Source organism: Bactrocera oleae, chromosome 5 (assembly GCF_042242935.1).
Source record: "Bactrocera oleae isolate idBacOlea1 chromosome 5, idBacOlea1, whole genome shotgun sequence".
NCBI lineage: Eukaryota > Metazoa > Arthropoda > Insecta > Diptera > Tephritidae > Bactrocera > Bactrocera oleae.
In genome coordinates, this window is record NC_091539.1 from 41,376,783 (window position 1) to 41,404,095 (window position 27,313).

The 27,313-nt window shown below is 35.1% G+C and overlaps 2 protein-coding genes across 2 annotated transcripts in view; one reads left to right on the forward strand and one right to left on the reverse strand.

The window, feature by feature from the left end:
- LOC106618861 (uncharacterized) overlaps nucleotides 1-27,313 on the reverse strand; it is a 323,886-nt gene that overhangs the window by 67,124 nt on the left and 229,449 nt on the right. The gene's annotated exons all lie outside the window — the stretch shown is intronic.
- On the forward strand, nucleotides 9,634-10,553 carry LOC106618851 (uncharacterized). Its single transcript, XM_014236746.3, has 2 exons — nucleotides 9,634-9,739; nucleotides 9,796-10,553. Exons 1-2 carry the CDS (start codon nucleotides 9,715-9,717, stop codon nucleotides 10,407-10,409), a joined length of 639 nt encoding a protein of 212 aa, XP_014092221.3. The 5' UTR covers nucleotides 9,634-9,714; the 3' UTR covers nucleotides 10,410-10,553.

Genomic DNA, 27,313 nt, shown 5'->3' on the forward strand with positions numbered 1-27,313 from the left:
CGACATCCAGGTAAAATAGCGGAAATAGAAAAAAAAAACACCTTGTGCCGATTTGTTTAGGTCGCCTTGCCGATAACTGATATCCAACTACAAAAAGTTTTTCATCTGGCTACACAAAGGATTATACATTACAGTGTGATATTTCCGTCATATTGAGGGATCAGCGATCTAACTTTACCTAACCTCAAACAAATATATCAGTCAAAAACCAGCTGCATTAGAGTCTCTTTCGATTTCGGTTTTATTGTAGTCGTAGTATTTGATTTGAGAGAGTATCTGAACTGGGCTAATTATCGAACAACAAATATCGCTTGATATAACAGAACGTTGCATTTACATTGGCGCTTTATTTCGAAATGTCCAGTAATTGCCACCTTTAGTAATCGTTTTTGCTTGCAGGCTGAGCTTTCAACAACTTAACGAGTGGAAAAATCTTAACTTTCTTTAAAAAAAACGGCAAGTGCTTAATGTACTTTTTCCACTATTTACATATATACATTAAATTATTTATTTATTTTTTGTTTTGTTGTAACTGGCGATAGCCGCAGTTACGACGCGGTTGAAATGCTTTGGCAACAACGACGCTTAATTAAGTTGTTATTTCTGGTTGCTGCTATGCGGCGGCAGAGCTTTCTTGTGTATATATGTACGTAAAGGGTTTTTTAGACGTCCGGTTCCAAAGAGGAAATACTTCTGTCAGATTTCGAATTCTCTTTAACACCCGTTGATGAATACACCTACTGTGTAGCAGAGTATTGAAGAAGATCCGTATTGTTCAGCCAGCCATCGCGCGGAAGGGGCGGGCTTAAAACGTAAAACGCGAACAAGAATTGAAGCCGAACGACTATCAAGCCCGTTCGGTGATTAGAGTCAAAATGAGATGGCCACCGATCCCGATTTTCAGAAGAAAATTTTGTTCAGCGATGAAGAATTGTCGCATTTGGAGAGATATTTGGTGTGCTCTATGGGCAGAGGGAATCATTGGTCCATATTCCTTCAAAAATGAAGCCGGCCATATTGTTACAGTCAATTGGGAACGCTATAGCTATAGAGCTTTGAGTTTTTCGTACTTGAACTACAGGATGCTGAGGTGGACGGCCTTTGAATGCAACAAGATGGCGCTACATGCCATGCAGCCAACAAGGCAAACTTTGTCTCGAATCGTGGGTCTGTGGCATGGCCTCCAAGTTCGTGCGATTTAACACCGCTGGACTGTTTTTTGTGGCGTAATGTGAAGTCGCTTATCTACGCAGAAAAGCCCAAGATGATTAAAGCTTTGGAAGAGAAAATTCATTTTCTAATAAAGCTAAATTCTTGGCCACAACATTAAATTATATGCATAAAACGTATTCTTCTTGAAAATGACATGTCTAAAAAAACACCCTTTATATATAGAAAAGTTTTGGTTGTACGTGTTTTTTTTCGTTTTGTTTGACTACATTTTGTGGCGCATTTTTGGCGTGCACAATTGCAACAGTATGTGTATATGTATGTGTGTATAACTGTATATATATATATATATATATATGCTTGTGTGTACGCTCGCAGGAGCAGCGCGTTTGCTGATGGTAATTAAAATTAATTAAATTAATTTTAATGAATTGCGTAGACGCGGCAAAGGTTGCTGCGCCTGAAGAGTGTCGCTGCCGATGAGTTAAACGGATAACCGGTTAAAAAAACAGCAGGAGCAGTAGGTGAAGTAAAGACCGCACACAGCCAGTTTAATCGTGAACTTTTAATGCACATGCAATAACAACCAGAACAACAATTTATTGCAAATAATATTGACACAACAAAAACATTTTACGCACCAAATATATGTCAGTGTGTAATTTCAACTTTGTTTTCGCATTTATTTACGTTGTACTTTGTTTGTGTGGGTGTGTGCGGTTAGTGCTTCTGGCTTTGCTTCAATAAGCCTGGGCGATTCTTTGTTCGATGTCAGTGTGTCACCAGCAGCTGAGTGAGTGCGGCACAAGACAAAGGCGCTTTGAGTAGTTCCAGTTTATTATTGGTGCGTCCGTTTTGTTTGCCAGTCAGTCGTTGACACTCTCGGCGGTGGCTGCCAGAGTCAAAAGTTGTCGATTTGGTGACAGTCTTCTTTTCCCTTTTCACTCTCGACGTTTTCAGCCACATTGGCTGCGTTTTGTATATTTTTTAATATTGGTGTAAGAATGCTTATATCATATCATATATTAATTTTTGTGCCACATAAGTTTAAATTATAAACTAAATTTAAATGTATGGAAGAATGTGGTTTCAGAGTTCTATTTAATTGGTGCTTGACTCACATCTGAATGATAGGTCTAATAAAAAATAAAAAAACCATTATTGAATGTTGTTAAATTGAATGTTGTGTTTTACATAGTTAGAATGATCTGATTTAGATCAAATATGCTTCGATTTGTTCGATAACTTGTTGGCATTTGATGGTAGCTTCGATTTTCAGAAGCTTCTCTCCAGGCGAATCATTCAGCATCAAAATTATTTGCCATAGAAAGAAATAGGTACCAATAACTTGGTACTAGGTCCGGACTATAAGGCATAAGAACCTTCCACCCAATATCTGGAACTTCTGGCGAGTCCCTATCGATGTGTGTGGCTTGGCGTTGTCTTGATGGCACACAACTCCTATTCTGTTGTCTAAAGTTGGCTGATTCTGGGCGCTTACTTCGTTCAGACGGTTCAATTGTTGATAGTACAGGTCCAGAGTACATAGATAGTACAACTCAACCGTAGGGCAGCAACTCATAGTAGATGATTCCAAGGCAATCTGAGCAAAGGCATAGCAAAATCCTTCTGACCGCCAATCCGGACTTGGAGACCACCTTTCATTACCAGCAACCATATGCTATAGAAATTGATAAATTTTATTGCGATTCAGCAGCAATTCGTAAATGAAACTTCGGTCATAAAGCTCGAGTTTTGCGTTAACTCGTCTGGCATCCATTAGTCCTTAGCCTTATTTTTCTAACTAGTTTTTTTAATACTACTCATAGCTTGTACAATCAATACTTATGTCATTAACATAAACTTTAAACATAACATTAATATAAACATCTAATCAAAATTAGTTCTCTGCTATATTTATATACTTAATCCTAATCGCTGTCGCTCTTTTGAGCAATCAACGGGTTAGCTAAATTCATTATATTTTACTTTTTTTTTTAAATTTAACCCCCATACTAACCCATAAGAGACTAATGCTAAGTAAGTGTTCTACGTCTGTTGAAATCTTCGCATAGAAAATGTTGTAACTTGTACCATTTCAGCGCTCGAAATTATGGCAAAAGTTAAAGTAAATCTTTCGTATGGTTATGTGCCTAAAATAACCAGAAGTAATCTATAAGAGTATAATTTCTTTTATTGTAATCTCAATATGTCATTTAGATAGAAATAAAATCAATATATCTTGAAAGCTATATCTTGAAGTAAATGTGACTTTTTTAAGCAGATTCGAAAATCTTAGACATCTTTAAGACTTGTCAGACGGTCGGCGCGTGAAAGCTTTAGGTATAAGTTCTCAGTATGCTCAGTAGGCCGATTATGTTGGCCATAAGTTCTTTACAGAACTTGAATTTTGAAGTTAAACAACTTTTAAACGTTGTTTAGGCATGAGTCTTTCAATAATTAAATGCCAAACAATATTGAACAAAAATAACATGGCAGCTTGACACGACTCAAGCGTGATGGGTCAAAAAAGGGCTACTTAGATCACTCATTCCATATATGACGCATGATATAATCCGAAAATGATAGCATACGTTTTATTCAAATAGTTTAAGATACTACTCGTTCTCGAAACTATACATTGTTTAATGCACACTTTACTTCAAGATGCTCATCGACAGTTTTTGTTTTATTTATTTAGGATCTCAATAATATGCAATATAGTTTCATTACAATTGAAAGTATCACATGATATTACACCTGTATTCTAGTATTGGAATGATTCTCTATAACAATAGACCACTTTTATTATTTTTTACATTTGAATCTGAGAATCATTAATTTTCGTAGCATAGTTAGTTAGACAATAATATATGCGTACGAACGCACTGTTTTAAATTTCATATAAGAATTTTTACTTTGAGTTATTCGAACGTAGTAGTGATTAATATCTCTGACCCCTCTGGTCGAAGTAAATCAGTTAATATCAGTTTCAAATATCAATATGTATCAAATTTTTTTAATATATATTATGTATTATACAAATAAAATTATTTATAAATTATATTCCAGTTTTTTTTCTGTTTTTTTGTTTTTTTGTTTTTTTACATGAGTAGTTCACACACTTAATAATCCAAATTTTATAGCTCACTCGTGTAGGTATTTTCGGCTTAATGTTTATCGATTCCAGTATTAACAAATTTAAGAATTATTTTAGTATTTTTCACACATACATACAAACATATATAAACACATGTAACATATGCCACAAACTTACCCAGTTGGCTTCAAGCACTTTCAATCGGTTTTTAATTAGTATAAAATTACTTAATTACGGCGCAGCGTTTTTTAATAATTATTCAATATGGTAAAGTTAATTGGTAATTTTTTAGCTGACATTAAATAACCGCGGCACATGTTTTTACTTTCCATTAAAAAATGTCAGTTTGTAGCATAAATATACGTACATAGGGATGTACAAGTATAGGGATGAAATTATACAGCCAATGCAAATCCAGTAAAATTCGTAGCGCGCACGTGAGCATTAATTAGGAAATTTACTTGTAGACTGGTGTTTTACATAATTTATTCTCCATGCAAATATATACATGTATATATATATATATTGTGGAAGGCTTAGAGTGGAGTACAAAATTTACAGCTTTTTCTCTCCTGAGAGGCACTAGGTGGTATGTATACATATATGTACAAGTATATGATTAAAGAGCTTATTTCAGATATAATATAATATGTTATAGACTGCGAAGTTAGAAAAATGTTTCCACTAAATTGGTTAGTCGTTAAAAGTTATTTCCAATTTAAATCATGCCTTTGTAAGTATGGAGTGACAAATTCTCGAAACTCATAACTTTTTTGGCACACTACAATTTTCGAGAAATTCCTTTCCGTTCCCGTATGTAGAATTTTATAAAAGTAACGCTTTATGTGCGCCATACAAATATTCAAAAAATATTCTTTCACTGTTAAAAATGAAAACTGTCTAGTGCTGGTGCTTTTGTTATTCACCAGTTGACTTTTGTGTCAACCGTATGTCATCGACGCTGACATCGTTGACACATTTACTAGCACTCGCTTGCAATATGAACTCGAATTGTGCTGCATTGAAATATTGGAGTTGGCAAAATGCTGTCCTTTTTGTTCAAATTCCTATTTATTTCATTTTTTCACTTTCGCTCTAAAAGAATCTTTCGTTTTTGTTTTGGTTTAAATAACCGTGAACGCATGCTTTTGCAATAAATATTCTGCAGCAATTTCGGTATGTGTGCCCTCATACATACCGATCCAAAAAATGAAATTGTACATTTGTTTGTCTGCATTCCTTGTCGACTGGCGCTTTGCTCGGCGAGCGTTCATGCGACAAAATTGTCACAGCAAAAAAATATTAACAAATGGTATCAGCTATTTGTTTGAACAAAAAGTATGGAATAGATTCCGCAAATAACTGCAATATTGCTCCGGTGCTTTGACGGTGCAGCAAAGGACATGCACCATGCTGCCACCCTGCCATCCTGCCACAATAGCCACTGCAGTTGTCGCAACGCGTACACGTGTGTATTGGCAATTATTTCATATTTTACGCAGACAAAGCGCCTCTCAAACGAATTCTTACAGATATACTTACATCCATATATATATATAGTTCAAAAAAACATTATTTACTAGACTTCCGTATAGACGCATATCTCTGCATCACTGTCCACCTGGCCCCTTCCCCATTCTTCTCTGGAAGGGAAGGCAATATTGGAGACCGATTATACATAAGTTAATCTATAGGATTAGGAAAGTTCGTGGTATTGGCTTGAAACGGGACTTAGAATGCCCTTTCTTACAAGCGGCTTATAGAGTGTATTCCCTTAGTCTAAGAGCTGACTACGCTTTTTTCTCTTTGGCTTGGCGTTGGCTATTGTGAATAGTTTAAGTGACAAATTAAAATAAAGATTTATATTTTTATGGTATTTTTAAGACTTTGAACCAAATATAGTAATTTATAGAAAACAAAACTAAAGGATTTCTGCAAATTTTTTTAACGCGAAAAAAAAATTTATCCACTAAAAAAGAATCAAAAACCATATTTCGCACGCGACAGAAGACATGTTGGCGCAGGGTTGCACCACAAGTGCTGCCGGTTTGCTTAAGCATCTGATATAGTTTGTTCGATTCGCTAATCTCCAACGCTTGGCGAATCGAAAACAGCTATTGTGAGATACTTGCCGTCAACACTTCGGAAAGAAATTGTCTAGATTATTAATAAAGATACAGCTGAATATAATTCATACGTTGCAGCAACGGGTCCTTAAGAAGACTTTGGAGATAGCTCATACTCTGAAGATATCTAACTAACGTGTAAGGTATATCGTTGATGCATATTTGGGTACGCTTGCTCTCTATTAAGACCAAGCCCCGGTATTAAAATCAAAGAATGTGATGATAAACTTAAATAAATTCGATTTCGAATTGCTTTGGCATCCTTAACATTCTCCAGATCTCACCTGCATCACATTGCTCCTGTGCTCAAATCTCACGAAATTCTTCACTTGCAAAAATTCAGCGATAAGAAATATATATCACAGAGACAAAAGAAATCTCGTACTAGAATAGTGCCAAAAAGTTGGAAAATTAATATTACCATCGAAAGCAACTAAAATGGATAATGAAATAGAATTTTTACAAAAAATTAGAAAAAAAGTTACTTCCGGTCGCACCGAAGCTATAATACCCTTCAGAAATAATAAAAAATTGCAATACAAGAATTTAATTTTGATGGGTCAGTTTATATGACAGCTGTATGCTATAGTAAACAGATCTGAACGATTTCTTTGAATATTGCACCATTGCCTTTGACAACAACCCATGCCAAATTTCGTGAAGGTATTTAGTCAAATAAAAAACCTTTTCCATTCAATGACTACATTTTGATCGGTTAGTTTGTATGGCAGGTATATGCTATTGCTATAGTGGTCCGATATCAGCGATTCCGACAAAGGAGCAGTTTCTTGGTGAGAAAAGTAAGTGTGCACAGTTTCAATTCGATATCTTAAAAATCGAGGGACCCGTATATGCAGATAGGCGGACATAGCTAAATCGACTTAACTCGTCAAGCTGATCATGTGAACATGACCATAGATACTTTCAAGCATCGCGGAATACTTATAATACGCTCTTCAGGGTAAACATTTTTTTTTTTAGGTGATACAGGCCGTTAAGTCCATGTTTTATGAATTCTCAGGTAAAAACTAGTCACTATTACATAAGTAAGTTCTATTTTATATGGTAAGAAAGAGTCCTAGCTTCATATGTGAAGATAGATCTGGAAGAAGAAAGCGCATATATGGTTAGATATTGAACTTTTAACTTACAATTTTAATTTCGTTATGAGAAAATTTTATTAAATAAAAATTTGTATTATTGTATATATATATATACAATATTTTATGTCAATTTAGTATTAATAAATATGAAATAGTTCAAATCGAAAGAGGAAATAAGAAAATTAAAAATAATCAAAATTCGGATACCCTGCACATCTGTCAAAAGTTCCATTTCCATAACCCTTTTGTCGGGCTACAATTCGACTTGTTCAATGGATACTGTTATTTGACACGAAATGAGCACATAATTCAACCGAACTCCGAAACCCGAAAATGGCAGTGACACTTCATCATTAAGTGTAGCAAACGCTGACACAATAATTTAACAAAGCCTCTAACTGTGACTCAGTGGCGAGGTTTTCCACGGCACTTTGCAGCAGACTCAATTCATACGTGCATTTATGTAGCTACACACATACAGACACTTATGTTTAGTGGTGTTGTTATGGTAGAGAAAGGAGTGGGCCTACAAAAGAGAAATGATAATAAATAGTGAAATGCCATTCATTATATCATTGTAAGTGTCAACTGTCACTTAGCATATCCTTACGCTGCGGACCAAGTGTGTCGTTGACACCCACTGGGGAGTCTGCCTTAAGCAGAAAACAATCAAGCGGCGGCCAAACATCTATCAGTGGTGGTGATGCCGGTTCAAACTACACTCATGTAAGGAAAATGTATATATGTAAGTATGTATGTTTGAATGTAGATATATACGTGTGTGTGATAATTTGTGGTTTCGTATCGCTGCGACAATTTATTGATGAGCCGCTTTCCGAGAAGGTCAAGCAGATATTTGAAAATTTATGCTAGCATTAACATGAATGTCATACCAATCAAGCAAACAACAACAATATCAATAACACCGAACAAACAAACAGTCAACCGACTCATTTACAAGCCACAATGTTTGCACGCATTTGTTTTTGTATGCACGCATGCATGTTGCACCGCCCTTGCAATCATCTACATACTACACGTATGTTTGTATGTATGTGTGTGCGTGGTTGCAGTGTAACGCCGCCAATTGATCACTTGCACCGCCTTCGAAGCGATGACTCACTTCATTGACGCGCAAATGCTTGAATTTATGTAAATACATATCTCTGTATGTGTGTGTGTATTTGTTGTGTTGCACATTTGGTAGATATGCATGAGCATAGAAGTGCCGAAGGATGGCTTGAGTCATTGGCTTATTCATTAGTTCACTTTACGCAGGCGCAGTGCTCATTATTGACATCACTGCAATTATTTTTATGCTTATATACTTTAGGGTGGACCTTAAATGGAATAACAAGAAAAAGCGTTAACTTCGACTACACGAAAGCTATAGTAAGCTTCATATGTGCATTCCTTATAGCATAAAATAGTATAAAACGACCTATATCTTGATTTTTATAATCACAGTTTGTATGGCAGCTATATGCTATATTGATCCGAATTAGCCTTGTTTTGGACAATAATTTTTGAGAAATTTCGTGAAGATATTTTTTCAAATAAAAAAGTTTTCCCCTAGTTAACTTTTTTTTGATCAGTCAGCTTGATGTATGATACTATACTAGCCCGAGATCGACGTTTTCGAGAAATGAGCAGCTTCTTTGGAAGAAAATGACGTGTGCGAAATTTCCGAATGATATCTCCAAAACTGAAGAACTAGTTCGTATATATATACAGGCAGACAGAGGAACAGATCGGCTTAACTCGTCACGCTGAACATTTTATACATACTTGTACAAGTATATCTCAACAGATATTCTCCAACGCTGGACGCGTCGTGTCTGATAAACTTTCAATCCTTAAACATTTTGTCTCATATAAAACAAAAAACCTTTTTACGCTGCTTTATAAAAAAGTGAACAAGAAAAGTGTTTTTTAACAGCCAATGTATGGATATATTTATTTTTGTAAAAAGCCATCTGGCTACACACAATGGTAACGACAAACGAAGAAACCAAACAATAAAAGTCTGCCAGACAATCCATTCACTAAATGCATTAATTTAACCGAAAATAATTAAACAAGTGTTCAAACAAAAATCATTTGTTCCGCGAGATCTGCTCTAGTATATAACATCGTAGGAACTGTTATGAAGATATCAGTTGAGTTTCACACTCACAGCCAATAGAAGCAAGCAGTTCGAAAAATTGGAAAAAACATGGCCAGGAATTTATTTACGCTTCGTAAGTTCAATAATCGTTCAACTAGATACCTTATTAATGTATATATCCAATTACAGTTTTCGGAGCTACGCTATTAGTTGTCTTAATAATGAGTGCTCAAGCTCATTCCGAACCAGAAATCCAAACCATAAGTCCAACAACAGAACCTACCAGCAGACCAACGCCACCTACTAGGAGACCTACACCACCTACTAGGCGACCAACGCCACCAACCAGGCGACCAACGCTACCTACTAGGAGACCAACACCACCCACTAGGCCACCTACACCACCTACTAGGCTACCTACACCACCTACTAGGCAACCTACACCACCTACTAGGCTACCAACCCCACCTACTAGGCTACCTACACCACCCACTAGGCGACCAACGCTACCTACTAGGAGACCAACACCACCCACTAGGCGACCTACACCACCTACTAGGCTACCAACCCCACCTACTAGGCTACCTACACCACCCACTAGGCGACCAACGCTACCTACTAGGAGACCCACACCACCTACAAGGCGACCAACCCCACCTACTAGGCGACCTACACCACCCACCAGTCGACCAACGCCACCTAATACGAGACCAACACCAACCACTAGGCGACCTACATCACCTACTAGGCGACCAACGCCACCTACTAGGCCAACACCGTCTACAACGGAAACACCAATATAATGAATACCCATAAGAAAACGAGTGCCGAATAATGACGCATTAAATTTTTGGAACCGTTTAGTAAATTTATAAAGAATTTGGAAATTTTATACGATTTAAAGATACCTGTTTAAATAAAGTCAAAAAAATTTTCTTTCAAAATAATATCTATGATATTTTACTCATGTTTAGAGGTGTGCGTAAATTCTAGACTATATTTTTGGTACAGCTATGAGTTTTGTAAAGTGACACTTAATTTAAATGGGAAAATATAGGGTTATATATTAAAGAAGAGAAACCCGACTTTTACAATTTATAATAATGTGGACATTAACAATTTATTTACTATTTTCAAATACTGTGACCTTTATTAGTCACAGCAAAATTATCTCGGGTGATATAGCGATTTCAGTACAATTGTTTGCCTTGAGTTTGGCAATGCTCCAAAAATAATAGGTATTTAGTACTTTGCTTTTCAAATAATCCCTTGGAATTTGGGTGACCAGTCAAGGTCTCCCCGTTTGCACAACACATGTTCGGGGAAATTTTTGCCAAAAACTGAAGAGTTTGATTCGCCGTTTGAAATGGTGCGCCATCGTTTTTAGATTAGGAAGCATGAAGTCTTTTTCCATGGATTTGATAGCAAACATAATGACCCAACATTCATCGTTAAACAAACAACTAGCTAAAGAGTCAGTTTTTGGTCATCTAATGGCATTTCACATATCTCCGATGTATGACAATGTTACTTATTGAAGCCGACAGACGGTATGCAATTCGTATGTTCAGTGTAAACTAAAGTGAAATGATTCAATTATTTACGTACAGTTTGCATTTAACTAACTTTTCCAAATAATTGAAATATATCTGCGACGTAAATGTCTTCACATCCTTCAGAAAAATTTTCTCCAATGATCCAATTGATATATCTCACATATTCCTCGGTTCTTAAAATTTAGTTTCGGGTGGAAATGGCTCAAACAGAGTCAAATTTGATATTTGTTCTAAAACTTTTGATATTATTTTTTTGCTGATTATCAATTCTGCTGCTCATTTATCAAAATCAATCTATAGAAGATAAGTTCACAATCATCTATTTTGTGAGTTTAGGTGGCCTAAAATTGTAGAAGAAGAAATATATAAAGAGCTTGTGTGGATAAAAGTACTAAGAACCGATAAATTTTTTTATAAAATTGGCAGATATAAGTAATATTTTAGCTCATACTCAGCCTAAAGAACCTTTAATTCTAAATTTTGTTTTGACCACTCTAAATTACATACATACATACTACATATCAAATCATGAGAACATAACGAGTTATGACAAGAGCTTCAAATCTGCCCGCTACATTCTACACCAATACAATTAAAACCTTCTAAGCTTCATTACTTATCTTTCAAAGAAGACAATCTTAACTACTTGCATAAAGAAAGTATACATTCCATCTTCCTATTTTTCTAAGAATTAATACTCGTATATGCACATACATATATCTACAGTAAAAAAAAAATTCCAGTAGCCAGTTCAAAAAACAAAACATTGAAGATTAGGAGATGCAGTATAAAGTGCTTGAAAAGTGATCGGAATCGGATCATAATTATACGCCAATAAAGAAACATGTAAGCGATACATTCCTATATACGTAGGAGTATGTAAACTCATATAAGAGTACATATCTATATATGTATATATGCATATAATCCATGGAGTCTGTAATCAGTTTGGAATGTGTGGAATTTCTTGCGGCTTACCTATGAACTCACACATACCGATATAACCACAAATGTACAACAAAGGGTTGTTGCTGTACACTTACATGTTTCGAAAAGTAGTGAATTCCTAATTTTACTTCTCACTTTCAAAGCCCATGCTGATGGCCATTCAGAGCTCCATTCATCTGGATAGACAAACAGTTATATACGCAGTGTAATCACAATTTGGTTGATTTGACTGTGTGCGCTCAATTTCCGATACATACGTTTACTTGTCGCAGCATTGTCTTAACAATGAGACGAACGTGAAAGAAAGTGAACATCATGTTGATTGGTGTTTGAAAGTGAATGTTGTTGTATTTTAGTCGTGTTCATAGTTGCATAAGCAGCAAACGTTAGTTATAAGAAAAGTGAACGCACTTCAGGAATGTGGTAGAAATCAAGATTAGAATGGTGATTAGTTTCGAAGTGCAGTCCAATAAAATTGTTTTTGTATAATGTATATTGTGAAGATTTCAAAAGTGTTCAGCAGTTTTAACAGAGCTCATACACGGAATAAATGAAATCAGTTAAAAAGCTCATGATGATGTTTCCCATCTTTCTTTTAGCTTAGAACTGCAGCCTCTTAAAGAAAAACTTAACGAGCACAGTCATTTTCTTGTTTCATAAAACTCCGCCAGATTAAAAGATCAACTGAAAGCCAATTCTTTATCATTTTTTGTCTCCAAGGTCTCTGCTGCCTCCTTTAGTAAAACAATAGTACTGAATTGTGCACTTTTAGATCTGCGTAGTTACTACCTATTCCATCGAATTTATATAATTCAGCTAACTATGTTTCAGACATGTATAACTTATTCGAAAATATATTATTTTTAATATCCTAAAATCAACCTCAACGAATATTGCTTCTACAGACTTTAATACCTTTAATGCTATCGAAAAACACTGAGCGGAAATTCTAGAAAAACAACTCGAATAAGTCTTTAGAACATGTGACCCTTGGCACAAAAAGGTGGCGCTATTGTGAACTTTAAAATCACTTAAAATATATAAGCCTGATAATAAGTCAATAACAATAGTAACAGTTGGCAACCCATCTCAACATTATGGTCAACAGTAAGCTATATCCGTAACTGGTTTATCTGATAAATTTAATTAAAATACTAACTCCAACTCTCTTCAAGCAGCATTCCAACTATAGGCTTCCCTAAACCTCTTCAGTTCGATATGCATAATATAATATAATGCACAATGCCACTCTCATAACAACCCTCATCCCCATTGGGAAAAAACTTGAGCAACAAATTTTCAGAAGTTTCTCTTGAGGCGAAATTTCAGCAGCACTTGCCATAGGCAGGAATAGGTCCGGACTTTAAGATGACTGCATAAGAATCTCTCAACCAAGCCCCCGAAGTCAAGCTTGCCGATTATGATTAAAAGTAATGAGTCTTAAAATTTTTAAACGCCATTAAGTTGAAAAAATAGTATTCTAGAAATGGTATATACCTTTAACCGCCCTTTTTATTTCGAAAAATTCTCACTTAATTTAATATTCAAAGTTCGTCATATATTTTTTATCAACTAATCCGTAGATTTGGAGCATTTTTCCGTTCATGTTGACTTATCTAATGCAATGTGTATTTTTGAAAAATTCAGCGCCAGCTTTGCCAGCTGAAATATGCATGCTCTTACATAAACGCACATATAAAAAACCAAAACAAAAGTGTGTAGTGCATAAATATGTGAGTGAATATACAACATGGCGCCTCATATTACATTGTATGCAGTTGTTAACATTTTGTTTATGCACACAACACACATACACACATACATGCATCTGGACATGTGCATGCTGACATTTCTCTCTAAAAACTATATTGCCCCACATCAACTTGTGCAGCCAGCCATGGACCCCAGTAAATGTCCGAATGCAAATTTTCAATGTTATCCGCTTTTATTTCCGCCCAAAACGCTGCCAGGCAAGCTGGCAGGAAGCAGGCAAGGATTCTGTGCGTGCGAGTGTGTGTGTGTGCGCGTATTCTAATGCATGTGTAATTCGATATGGTTTGCAAGCTATTTTGTTTGCAAAAAGCCTAAAAATGTTTTTATTTGAGTTTTGTTCTGCTTTTACTCGTATCTATGATGCTGTTCTTGTTGTTGCTGTTGCTATTTTGCTGTTATTGTTTGGGTTGTTCGTATGCACGTCTATACTATATAGTTATGATTTGAGTTGTTTGCTGATGGGAATTATGTTGTTTGTTGTTGTATTTGTTTTTTTTCCGTTTTTTATTTCAGCTGTTGCTTCAATTTCGGCCAATCCATCCAAAAGCGAGTGCTATAAGCGTGTACTTTCATGCATATACTCGTATTGGCAGCTGCATTAAGGTCATCCGCTAAGCCTAACTTTTGTCACAATATTCGAAATTTCTCATCCAGTGAGAACCATATATTTGGTGTTGATGTTATAAATTATTATATTCTTTGTTGCTGAGGAACGTTTTCGAATATCGCAGTTTAAGTTCATCTTATAGGTGGCATATTACATATAAGTAAGTACTCTTTCCAGTCTCGAGCTTCGATTTCAGTCAATGAATAAAAGACATATAGTTTATGTTCTCGAATTTTCAAATTGGGAAAGTGGGAAGAAACTGTAGCTATGGAAAGTTCCTTTCTTACACTGTAGCTCGAGGAGTGGCTATATACTGCACTTACAGACTAATGATGAGCAACATAATTTCAAATCTAAAAGTAAATGTTAATAAATGAGTATCAAAGTAATATTGTATACTATTTCGAGTCTCGATTTCATCTGATACAGTTTCGAGTCTCGAAACTCTACAAATACGTGTTGTAGCCTATATAACTACCACAAGATCGATAAATTATAAATGAGGTCTAGAATAATATCACATTAAAAATAATTCCAATAGCTTTTTTGTACCTGTTCCTCATCCCAAGCTATGTGTAAGAGCTACGATTATAGTGATGATTAACGAATTCCTGTAATATTCTCTGAATCAAGTCTTTAAAATGTAATTCTGTTATTCAGTATCGATTATACTTCGATCCTTGCTTCTTGAACACATATTTTTTGCCGAATATGATTAACAGAAAACTTGATCTCATCGGTCTTATATAAGTTGATCCATTTTTGCCTATTCATAAATCTGCAATCATTGTATTGTTTATGCTACAAAAACCCAGATCTTGGCGGAACTCATCGTAAAGACTGCCACGGCGAAACAAAAATTCTGCAAACTAGTTAAAAATAGCAGTAAGCGTAATTCCCTAACCCAAATGAAATCCTTTTGAACTTGACTTTTTAATTCAACCAAATTTTTAAGTATAAAATGGCATCACACAAAAAAGTTTTATCTATGGATATTAAGAGATTTCACACAATTATATAACATTTTGATTTTGATGAATATAAAGAATGGTCAAAATTATCATTCAGCAATGTTATTTACCGTTACCAGAGCTGTTAAAACACAAAGGTGTCAAAAGAATTGCAAAAATGTCCGCAAAACTTCAAGCGATGCAAAATTTGTTTTCAACTTTCCAAGATCAGCCTATAGTTTTACTTTACTTGTAAATTTGTTTCAAGTACTACAATCGAACTGAACACCCTGATGTCCATATGTATGTATATACAACCATTCTATTGATCTGCTGGACTAGACTGCCGGTCATTGGTATTTTTGTTACACAATCGCCTACAACGCTTCATTTCGCCCTTTTGTTCGCACTGTTCTATGGCTGTGTATGCGTTGTTGCTGTTGCTGCTGCCACGCTTTTATTGTTCTCTTGTTAGCAATGTTGTTGGCAATGTTATTCATGTTTGGATTTCGGCCTGTCAATACGCTACCGATTTTTTGCCAGATTTTTGGAATAACGGATATTTCTTTCATTTTTGTGCGCCTCCACTTTTAGGCAGGATACTTTCTTGGTTTATTTTTTTATCAGCATGCCGTGTGTATGTCTAATAACGGTATGTGTGTTAGTGTGTTGGCATGTATATGGTGTGTGTGTGCGTGTGGTTAGTCTTCACTTTTCATGGCATTAACTTGTCAATTGCCATTGCGTTGCCAGCATGTTATAGCAATTCGTCTTTTTTGTTGTTACTTTTGCTATTCCTCAAGTTACAACAGCCGAAAATTTGCTTGTTATTTTATTTGCATTACTTTTGCTTGTGTTGTATGGTTGTTGTAATGGCTTTCGGTTTAGTTCGTTTGGCGAATTAGCTTTGATTTGGATCCAATCTGACAAAATAACGCCAGAAGTGAGTGTTTTATTGCCGAGAGGGGGCAAAACGGTGGCGTGTATTGGATGCCGACTCCTCTGTTTTGTAGTTGTTGTTTTTCTTCCACTTTACGGTTTATTCCTTTTCTGCCCACACGCCGCTTTTCATCATTAAAATCATACCAAATTTTCCAACTCTAAGGATAAATATTTATATGTTATCGCTTTATAATTATCACAAAAAGTTTTTGTGCAAATTAATTGCTTTTCAATTATCAAACTGGGCAGCACATGCTTACTATAGGCAATCCCATATGCAATGTGGCTTGGCCTTTAGGAGGGTGTCCCTTGTGTTCTTCCAGTCTTATTGGCAGCTGTTCTGCATAAACACAAAACATGAATTTCGAAAATCTTGAGCGTAAGCAAACTGCCACCTACATAGTTTAATTTGATTTACACATATGGTAGCACCGTAAAAATCGTACAAGTATACACGGGCCACTCCCATACAAATTGGTTAACACAACATAATAAACATGGAGTACCTTCCTAAGTGATATCCAACTAGTGAATTCTGAAGTAGGCATCCCTATACTATTTCTACTATATTTTCGTTTGAACATTTTTCTCCTTCTATTTATGGTATTAGATCGCTTCTAAGGTTAAACCCCCTTCTGAACTGCTTATGAACTTTTATCAGCGTCAAATACGAGCTTGACATTTTCTACCGAATCCAAATAGGTTAATAATCAATATTTTCAATAATTTTATGTTTTTTTCGAGATGTTGTTCAAGTTATATAGGGTTTTTATTATATTTGAACTTTGTCGTAACGCAGCTGACACACCGGTACACAGCTGAATTTTGATACCCTGGACTTAGACGACGTATTCACAAAACATCATTCCGTCTAGCGATATTTTTTGACACGAATATCGTCCAGAAGAATTTTGCAAACCTTTCTGTAGAAGACCGATCGTTTACAATTTCTGACCACTTCTGAGTTTGACCAGTAGTATTAATAATATTATATATATATATTCTTTAACTTCTGAATAAACAAATTATTTCTCTAATATTATATTTGGCTATGGATAATACACATTTAAATGAATATTGCACTCACACGTACCTAGTAATTGACAGAATAACAGATGTTTTTGCTATTCTACGCTTTCTACGTTTGTTTAAATTAAATTTTACGACGGAAAATAATACGAATACATATATCTGTATTTTTCCTTTTGTACCAACCACTTTCATTTTAAAAACGCAATTAAAAGTTCAATATGAAAATCGTTTAGAAAAGTTGCTCAGATTAATTTTAATTATTGGCGTAAACATGCTGGTCGAATGAAGGACGTTTGCCTTTCCAAAAGAAAATCTCAATTGCTATAAACAAATTGATGCAAGTGCACATGTATGGGTAGACCCAGTTGTAAACATGATTCTCTTTCTCGCACATACGAGCGCTCATTTCCATTTAAATGCGCAGATCTGCGCAAATCTTCAATCAAAACGCTCAAGTGGAAATCGATCAGGCGAAATGGTGTGTGATTGTGGAAAAATTGATAGAAAGCAGATTTCAGTTAATCTTAATGAGTATTTAATTGATTTGCCATAAAATGAATTGCTGCGAAAGTGAATTTAATGCGTCGTTGAATTGAAAAATATATGCGGATATAATTCTGACCTCATTATTTATGATTTACGAATATACTGGATTTGTGATAATATCTGAGCCAGATAAGAAGTATCAGAACACTCCCTTTTTTGTTTGTTTTGGAAGTTGTTATTGTTCGGTTAGCAGCGCAAAACATTGGAATCCCTGAGGGAAACGGAAAACTTTTGATAGTGAAAATTATCACTTTGTGTCGAAAACTTATATTAAATTTCGGTAATATTTTGGGACTTTCGTTTGAATTAATTTCTATAGCCGTCTTCATTTTTAAGCCAAAAGTTTTGAGTGCCACAAATGGCTGCTGGGTTTTAGGAGAGAGCACAAACAGAGGCTAAAGACGACATACATATATGAACAATTTATATTGTTCAGAAGTTCGCTACTGTACTGCCTAAATTCTGAGTTTTCCAAAATAAAGCATTTGAAAACAACTGTTAGTGTCGTTAATTTAAATTTTTAAATTAAATTGAATATTTTATAAACCAAATAAGGTGGCAACTTCGCAACATAATTTATATATATATATATATATATGTAAATACATTTTCAGAAAGTTTGGTAATGGTGGCAACTCCGTTCAAGTAAACTCAAACTTTTTTAAACATGTAAAACTTTGCATATACACTTCTTTCAAAATTTTCAAATTAATATTTATTCTTCAAAAATTTAAAATTTTACAAAATCAGATGGCAACACCATAAGATATAAGAGTTTCTAAATGCCTATTTAATATTATATTATGCAATACATATTTTCTAAGAATTTTATAAATCCTTCAATGGCTTGTATGCGTTATTTAGATTCTTTCTCTAAAAGCTTCTGAAAAGCTTTTTGATGGAGGGTGACTTCTATTAGATACCACCATTCTTCATATTTTAGTCTCGATTTTCATTAAACAGTTTTGTATAAATTTCATTAATTTAGCCTGAAAATTCTTCTACAAAAGTTTCCATGCAAATTGACGAAAACTTATACAAACACACAAAAATTGCTAATTTTAGAATACAAAATCTCGGTAACTAAAATGTGTTTATCTTCACTTTGTAAAACAAAATAATTTATATGTGTGTGTACACAATTAAAATAAATCTCAGCAGAAGAGGACAAAAAACAAAGACAAAAAAAAAACAATTAAACCAACAAAAATAATGAAAACAGAGCTAAGTGTACTGAACTGAACTCAACTAAGCTCGGTTGAACTGTTTCGGTGGTAAATGTTTGACCAAAGTGGCCACACTTTGGCCTCACGGAAACAAAAACAACAGTAATGCAAGCTAAAAGAGCTGGACGAAATAAAAACATTTACTTATATATGCAGACTTCGGGGGCTGTTGGTGGTGGTGGTGGTGGTGACTTGGTAAGGGTTGGACAGCAAAGCCACCGAAGGAATACACTCAAGTGCTTTGCATACAATTTGGAGCTTCGCTTTTAATTAAAATGCACTTTACACGAAGTGTTTACGTTCAGAGAGCGAGAACCAAAGGCAGCGAAAGAAGACGAAAAATAAGAACGAATTCAAGACGAAGGAATGCTCTTTTCCATGGAGCATTTATTAAAAAGTTGAACTTAAAGCTTTGACAACCGACTCAGAAAGCTTTTACATTGATCTATATCTCCGTATAGGTATATACCATATAAACTAAGGCAAATACAAGTATATGTGTAAGAAAAGAGAAAAAAAGAAAAACAAAATCAGTTAAAATATCTGGTTGCTGCATTATCCTGCCCCAATCTGTTATTATATGTCCAGTTTTCTCTTATAAAAAGCTTTAGCTAATAGGCAAATTTTAGTGGCATGCCACTTTGGGTGATCCGATCAGGAGATGCTTTTAGAATTTATTGTAAACTTAGCGGACCCTCCAAGCTCTAGTCCTTACTCTAAAGAACTTACTAAAGGAAAGTTGCGCTCATAAAAATTCTTTTGGGGACCAAGGAAACCCATTATTTGGAAATATTAAACATTTTAATGGTTTTCGATTTTCGAAAATTTGTATTCAGTGAACTTCAGCCATCGGTTGTAATGAAAGCTCTGTAGTAGTTCGAACTTAATGCATTTCGGCATCAATCACTTTCCAATCTAGTTCATTACTGAATTTTCCCGAAATATTTATAATGATTTGCATGCTGAATAAAGCTGCTCGATCCCGCTTCTTTAAAAAAATTGCTTTCTCTTATCGCCACATCATCACTACCAACTATCACTATACATATATCGTCGTCATCAGGTAAATTTTTACATATGGCTGATTGAAATTTCGAAAACCGTTGTATATCATGAAAATTCAACCCAATACAACCCACAGTCTTCACGCGATTCAATGGAATCCTGCCCGTATCCTCCTGTACTCTAGAAAGGGGGTTCCAAAATGAACTCCGTTGATGGTTTTCAGGATAGTTGTAGTGTAGAAGTTCTTAGTGGACATTTTCCAATAGGCATTCATGCGGTCAGGCTAAAACTCTTATCGGACGCAAGTTATCAAAGTTCTTTGGAGGAAGGTCAGTTGAAAACACACAAGCACTTTCTCTTCGATTGTCCAGCCTTTGCAAACCAGAAGTTGAACCATCTCGGCAGTCTTACTTTCGGCGAACCAGGAGACTAGCCAAAATTAACATTAATCGTGTTAACAAATTTGTGATAGGCTCAAAGCGCTTTGTCGATTTGTGAGAGTCTTATGAGCAATTATATAAAACTTTTCGGTACCATAACGGACCGGCGGTTCGGTAAGATTCTTGTTAGGATCGACCTCTTAACCTAACCTAGCCTAACCTAGTTTTCAGCTAACACTTCGAAAAATCAAATCTCTCTTTATCTTCATCTAAATAAGTTTGACAGTATCTAAAAAGGGAATGAATGTATTGAAGGGGTTTGACGCGCTTGTAAATCCCTTCTAAGCGATGCCAGAGCAATGTTAAAACTACTACCTATTCATAGAATGACTACCTAATACTTACTGAGCTCGATAACAGAATCTTAGCAAATTTATATATCTTGAATTCTTGGTCAACCGAATAGAGCAACAAGAAATATGATAAAAGATAGTCAGAAGAATATATAAAAAGACGTTGGTTCTGGAATTTTTTTCATATCGGTTACTAATTTTGATGTGATACAAGCAATTGCAAGATCTAGACCAAATTAATAGTAATACATTTTAATAGACGAACAACTAAATTAAAGAAGATTAAGATATAATATACCAATTTAAAAACACAATCATAGAGCTTGAGCCATTTAGAGAACATGTCGCGATACTTATTGTAGAGCGCTATGTTGGCGGAGAAACTAATAGTTTTTTAGCACTTTTTCTCGTTATGGTTCTAGCACTGGCGGCTTTTGGAATTCATCAACTCATTTTATAACTAAGATTCAATGTTCTTAGGGAGAAAAGGGCGTTTGCCGAATTTCAGATCAATATCTCAAAACCTGAGGAACTAATTCGCGTATATACAAACAGACGGAGATGTATAAATCGACTCAACCAATCATGCTTATCATTTATATACAATATATTTTTAAAGGGTCTCCGACGTTTCCTTCTGGGTGTTGCAAACTTCGTGGCAAACTTAATATACCCAGTTCAGGGTATACATATCTGTTTTATAAAATTTATTATAAAAAAATATCTGCTGTGGACTACGGTAAGGCGCACTAAACTTAACCTCACGATAAAAAAGACTTGATCACAGCAAATTAAAAGCTTCGCTTGGACATGGTTCTAGAGATTTCATTTCGATGACGAAAATTTAGCGAAAGTAATGCAACTCACACTCCGCATGCCCCAATTTATTGTTTGAGTACACATGTGGAATCATTACTGCTGGCAGTAAAAAATATTGTATCGCAAAGGAACACATTGGCAAAATAAATATTGCAGGCAAATTAAAAGCATCTTAATGAATTATTTAACTGCAGCAGCAAATAAGTAAAAAAAAAATCAATTGCCACCGACACGATTGCAGAAAAAGCAACAACAACAAGTTGAAAAATACGCATCAACAGCAGCAGCAACAGCAACAACGCACTTCAATTGATTTTCGACTCGATACGCCAGCGACGTTGCAGCTGTTGTTGTTTTTATTATTGTAGCTTTTATAGCACTTATTTTCTTTAACTTATTCGCCGCGATGCGGAAATGCACGTATAAGGAAATACCGCCAGCAACTGTAATTATAAGTAGCAACAAGCAGCAGCAATAAAATAAATAATATCACATTGCCATTTCAGAAGAAACAGAGAACAGAAGAAGGCTGGGAGAAGAAGCGATACATACCTACATATATGCAAGGAAAAGCCAACGCCTTTGTTGCAGAACGCGAAGCACTCGAGCCCACATAACGGTCGTAAAAATTAAGCTTTTGACCAGCGCTGCAGCAAAGGGCAGCTCTCGGAAGACGTGGCGGTGCGCCTGCAATTTGAAGTGGCCACAACGGACCGCCCCGAAAGCGTAGGAGAGCGCTAGCCCGCAGTTTGACGTTGAGTTCGGCGAACGACCTGCGTAATAAAATTTGAATTACGAAATATTATACGCGTCGAGCTTAAAGTGGCTTCATTGAATGCAATCCAAATGGAAATATGAGGAAAGAGCTGGCGGCTGCACGACGAAAGTGTCAGTGAAAATGTACATGCTATAAAGGAATAAACTCAAGTGGCTCAAACGTACATATGTAAGTGTTGCAAGTCGGTAAGACCACTAGTAACGTAATTGGGTGAAGGTAAAGATTGCTGCAGGCGTGTCAATGGCGTGACCATTGCAACCGATACAAAGCTGGACGAGTTCGTATGTCGATACTTATAAGGAAAAGCGAAACCTTTTTATGAAAGTTGCGAGAATATTGCGTTGTTGTGCTGAAAAACAGCGAAAGTTTTGGTTGGAGAAACAAAATAATGCCTCAGCGGTTTACAAAGTCCGGCCTATCGCGTTTAAAGAGGAAAGAAATATTATAGTTTCTTATCACTCGTAAAGTTTTCATAAGATCATAAGATCTGATAAAAAAAAAAGATATCGTAATGACTTATCTGTAATTGTGAACAGTTTATGTAGGGATGAATGTACATCACTAGAGCCATTTGTGTGGTAACGCAGGCCAATTGATGAGCCCTACAGGCTTTGTGAAAGTATAACATTGCCGTCCGAATGGACATAAGGTTTATGATTCAAGTACCGGATGTATATAATATTAAGAGCTTTGATGTCCTTAAAGGTAGAGAAATTGCAACATGTCTAGGGAACAATTTGCTCCATGTACGGTTCGCTTTTCCTTAGCTGTAGGAATTTTAACACTTTGTTGTATCGATATTCACGCGGTAAGATTAGGACTTCAGTTGTTGAATTTGCAATGAATAATCAGCTTCCTTCTAGACTATCTAGCCTTTATGTGATCAAGATGTGAAATATAACTCCATCCAATTTGTTTAACCGACGGGAATAAAGATTAAAGTTCTAAATAGATTTGTGAGGGAATGAGAGCATTTTAATGATATATGATTTGTCTGGATTCACAACAGACTGGTGATGATAGTGTGATCTTCATTTCTGGGATCAGCCATAGAACCAAAACATAAGACAACATTAAAATCTGAATATTGTGTTATTTTCATTCATGTTCACATCGCTTTTATGTAGTCCTTAGAATTGTTCTAGATACCACATACCACAAGGAAAATGCCGAAAATCGTTTAAATTCTAATTATACTGGACACTTGAAAAATGTGTTTCCTGAGGGGCAGTATAAGTTTGATGAATATGATAAGTTTACAGTGGATTTTTCGGTGTACCTAAAACCGAGTCCAGGTGAGGATAGGACATGTTATTTTCTCATTCGATCAGTTAAATGTAGGATTGATTTCAGATTGAAACTTACCGTTACTGTGATTCTTACTGTCAGTTTGCCATGTCTTCTTAAAGCATCATGAACCTGCGAGTCACCTTAATGTACTCTCTAGATTCAATGTATATGAGGTGTTTAGCCAATACTCGTATGTGGAAAGAAATATTAAGCAATAAAAAAAATTAGAATATTTAAATTGACAAAGAGGTTAAGAAAAGTTACCGCAGAAAACATTTGTGAGGAGGGTTGCATATTTTAAAGTTTTTATCTAAGTATGTTGGGAAAATAAAGAAGCACCAGCAAGATTTAAGAATGCTAGCTGGTATTTAAGGAAGACGCTGCCACATATTTAAAAGGTTAAAGTCAAAAGAATTAATAAATTATTAAATTAAGATTGTAAAACAAAAATTTAAAGGGATTTGAAAAGACCTCTACCTGAAAGTATTTTTGAAAGAGGTTGCCATACGTTTGAAAATTTTATAATAACAAATTTTAAATTTAAGAAACACTTCTAAAAGGGTAGTAAACTGTAGAGGTTTAAAGCTTACATTTTTTTGCATATTTATACTAATGTGAGTGTCAGATTAAATTAATCATAGAATATATATTTTTCGGTCGTAAATAATCTAATAAAAGAGTTGCCAACCGCTGTAAAAATTCATTTTCTTGTAATTTAATAAAATAAATTCATTATTACCACGACATTTATAAGATATTTTTTAAACCGTTAATAACCATAGAAATAAATATTATATTTACAATAGCATCTATTTGCCACAAAATAACAGTTCAAATGAGCAAACAATGATTATGATCACCTAAGAGAAACAGAACCACACTCTATGCAACATGTTGCGAACGTATAAAAATTTCTGATAACCATACTCCATTCTAACCAAAAATAATGTTGCTTTTATAATATAAAAGTATTGGTGTAAAATTCTACTTCAAACCACTTAACAAAAACGAGTGATTTGAAATCGTTGATTTTTTTTCGTACACAATCGAGTATGCGCTTTCCAATCGAGTTGCGAACACAAAACCACCAATCAGCATATGCTGTCGATACATATAGAATTTCTAGCATTTAATTTCCATTTATTTCATTACAAGAACACGCCACTTCAGCTGTTACACATCAACGCGCAACGCGCAACGGCAAACAGAAATTAAAATTGGAAAATTGCTGCATTTCATTTTCCCCATTTGCATTACACGGCTCTTAGGCTATTTTTTCGCATTCGAATTGAAAATTTCCATACAAAATGAATTTAAAATGTAAATTTTGCGCACTTTTCAGCAGAGCGAGTTGTCAGCAGAGCGTGTTTGCTAAAAATGAAAAACAGCCAAAGCAATAAATGACAGCAACAAAGTGCTGGAAAATAACATAAACGAAACCAAAAACAAGAAAAAACAGCAAAAAAAAACAAAAAAAGAATTACAAAAACAAACTACAAAAAAATACTAACAACAAATAGCGCGCCAATAGATTGCTTTGGAGTGAAAATCATTTCACACCAGAAAATCAACCACCAAATATATTTTAATTATTTTCATTTTCGATTTTGCGGCAAATACAAATTTATGCGCGTTTAAATAAGTAAATGTAAATGTAAATATATTGCATATCGTTTGGGTATTAATCTAGAAGTGACGCGAGTGCCTGTGGGAACTCTGTTTGTGTGTCGTTTGGCGGCGTAAAGCCGAGGGGGGAATGATTTTCCGGGCGAATTTCGGAAAAATTTACAAAAAATGTTTTGAAAATAAAGCTTACTTTGTAGTTGGACTGCATGGCGTTGGGTTGCGGGTGCGTAATTACGGAAATGAAACACTGCGCCACACAACTGTGCAACCAAACCCATATGGCTACATCTACACAAACACACACACACAGAATCGGTTTCAAATAAATGTATGAAATGAACACGATAATTTATTTTGGCGCGCGTATTCGTTCAGACCGTTTGTTTACAAACAAACGCACAAGCACGCACACATACAAACATATGCACATACATATGTATGTAGGTACATGCAACACTTATTGGAAATTGTGCGAAATTCTATTCGAGCAGAGACATGAGAGCAGGCGTATTGCCAAGGCGTTAATGGGTGGCAAGTGTTGAGTGGAGGCGGCATACTCCAGACACAAGCAAAGTTTAGTACTTTTGGAATACACACAGTAACAACAATAACAACAACAACATCTAAAAATAAAAATTTTAAAAAGTTGCAGCAGGCGCAAAGAATCCACGGCTACTTGTTTCGTGTAGCTGGCAGCCTGGTTGCTTTTGGCAAGTTGCTGCTGAAGCTTGTCTCTTTTAGGGGCATTTTCTTTCGAATAATGCCGCTCGCTCCCCAAGCGTTGTGAAAATGTTTCTAGAGTATATGGCATGAAATAGCAGACAACTATGCTATTATCTATGAAATTTTTATGTAACTAAATTAAATGTGTATTCTTTCAAAAAAATTAATTTTATATTTCTTGAGATAAAATATAAGCCATTTGGTATCGCATGCGACAAATTTTCTCTTACTTATTGCTGACAAACTCGCAAAACACGCACAATTTTTTAGGTTTGGTCGTTATTGCAGTAGCGATTCTATCGTGCTGTGACACTTTCAGCATATTTTGAAAATATCAGTTATAACGTTATTATTTCTCAAATTTAAGAAACATATGTTTTGACGAAATATTCTGAGCCATGCACGAATCTAGAAATGAAGTACTGTGAGCAAAAGAACATCACCTTTAGTCTAGTACAGACTAAAAGCGGGAAAGGCAGGGAAAGGAATTTCACTAGATTTGGGAACTACCTAACATATGGTATAGTTTTACGAGGCAGCACGATGCTCCATCTCCAAAAGATCATGGTTAAATTAAGCAATATGCCAGAGAGTCATATTTTGAATGGTTAATTAGGTTACCCTCAAAATGTATGGATTCTTGCTTTACTATTGTTTCTCAATTCAAGATAATACTTTCCCAATATACTTCGAATAGCTAAAAGAATTTTATTTTTCTATTAAAATATAGTTTCTAAACCTTTTGAGCTTTGAGCATTTTTAAGTGTCAGTATTAAACAGATGGAGGAAATTTTTTTTAGAGTGTTCTGTTGAAAAAGTTTTTATTTCGAGCTATCTGACTAAAAATTTAACAATTTTTAATATACATCGATCTGAATTTTTGCATACGTCTGTTTCTCCACAAGAAGCTTACTAGTCTGTCAGAATTTCCGATATTTAACCGCTATAGGATATAGCGACCATATAAATTGATCGATTAATGTCAAGTTCTGGTAAGAACAACTTTTTTATTTGACAAGATTTATGAAGATATCTTTGATATGGGTTATTGTCCAAGGCAGTGATAAAATCGTCGAACAAATTTTTCAGAGCGGATGACTATAGCATATAGCAGCCATACAAATTGAACTATTGGAATCAAGTGTTTGTATGG

Bases quoted from the DNA above. Each gene is read 5' to 3' on its own strand.
- LOC106618851 (XM_014236746.3), top strand. From the start codon at position 9,715: ATGGCCAGGAATTTATTTACGCTTC. The intron at 9,740-9,795 runs GTAAGTTCAATA...ATCCAATTACAG, and splicing joins CAGGAATTTATTTACGCTTC to TTTTCGGAGCTACGCTATTA.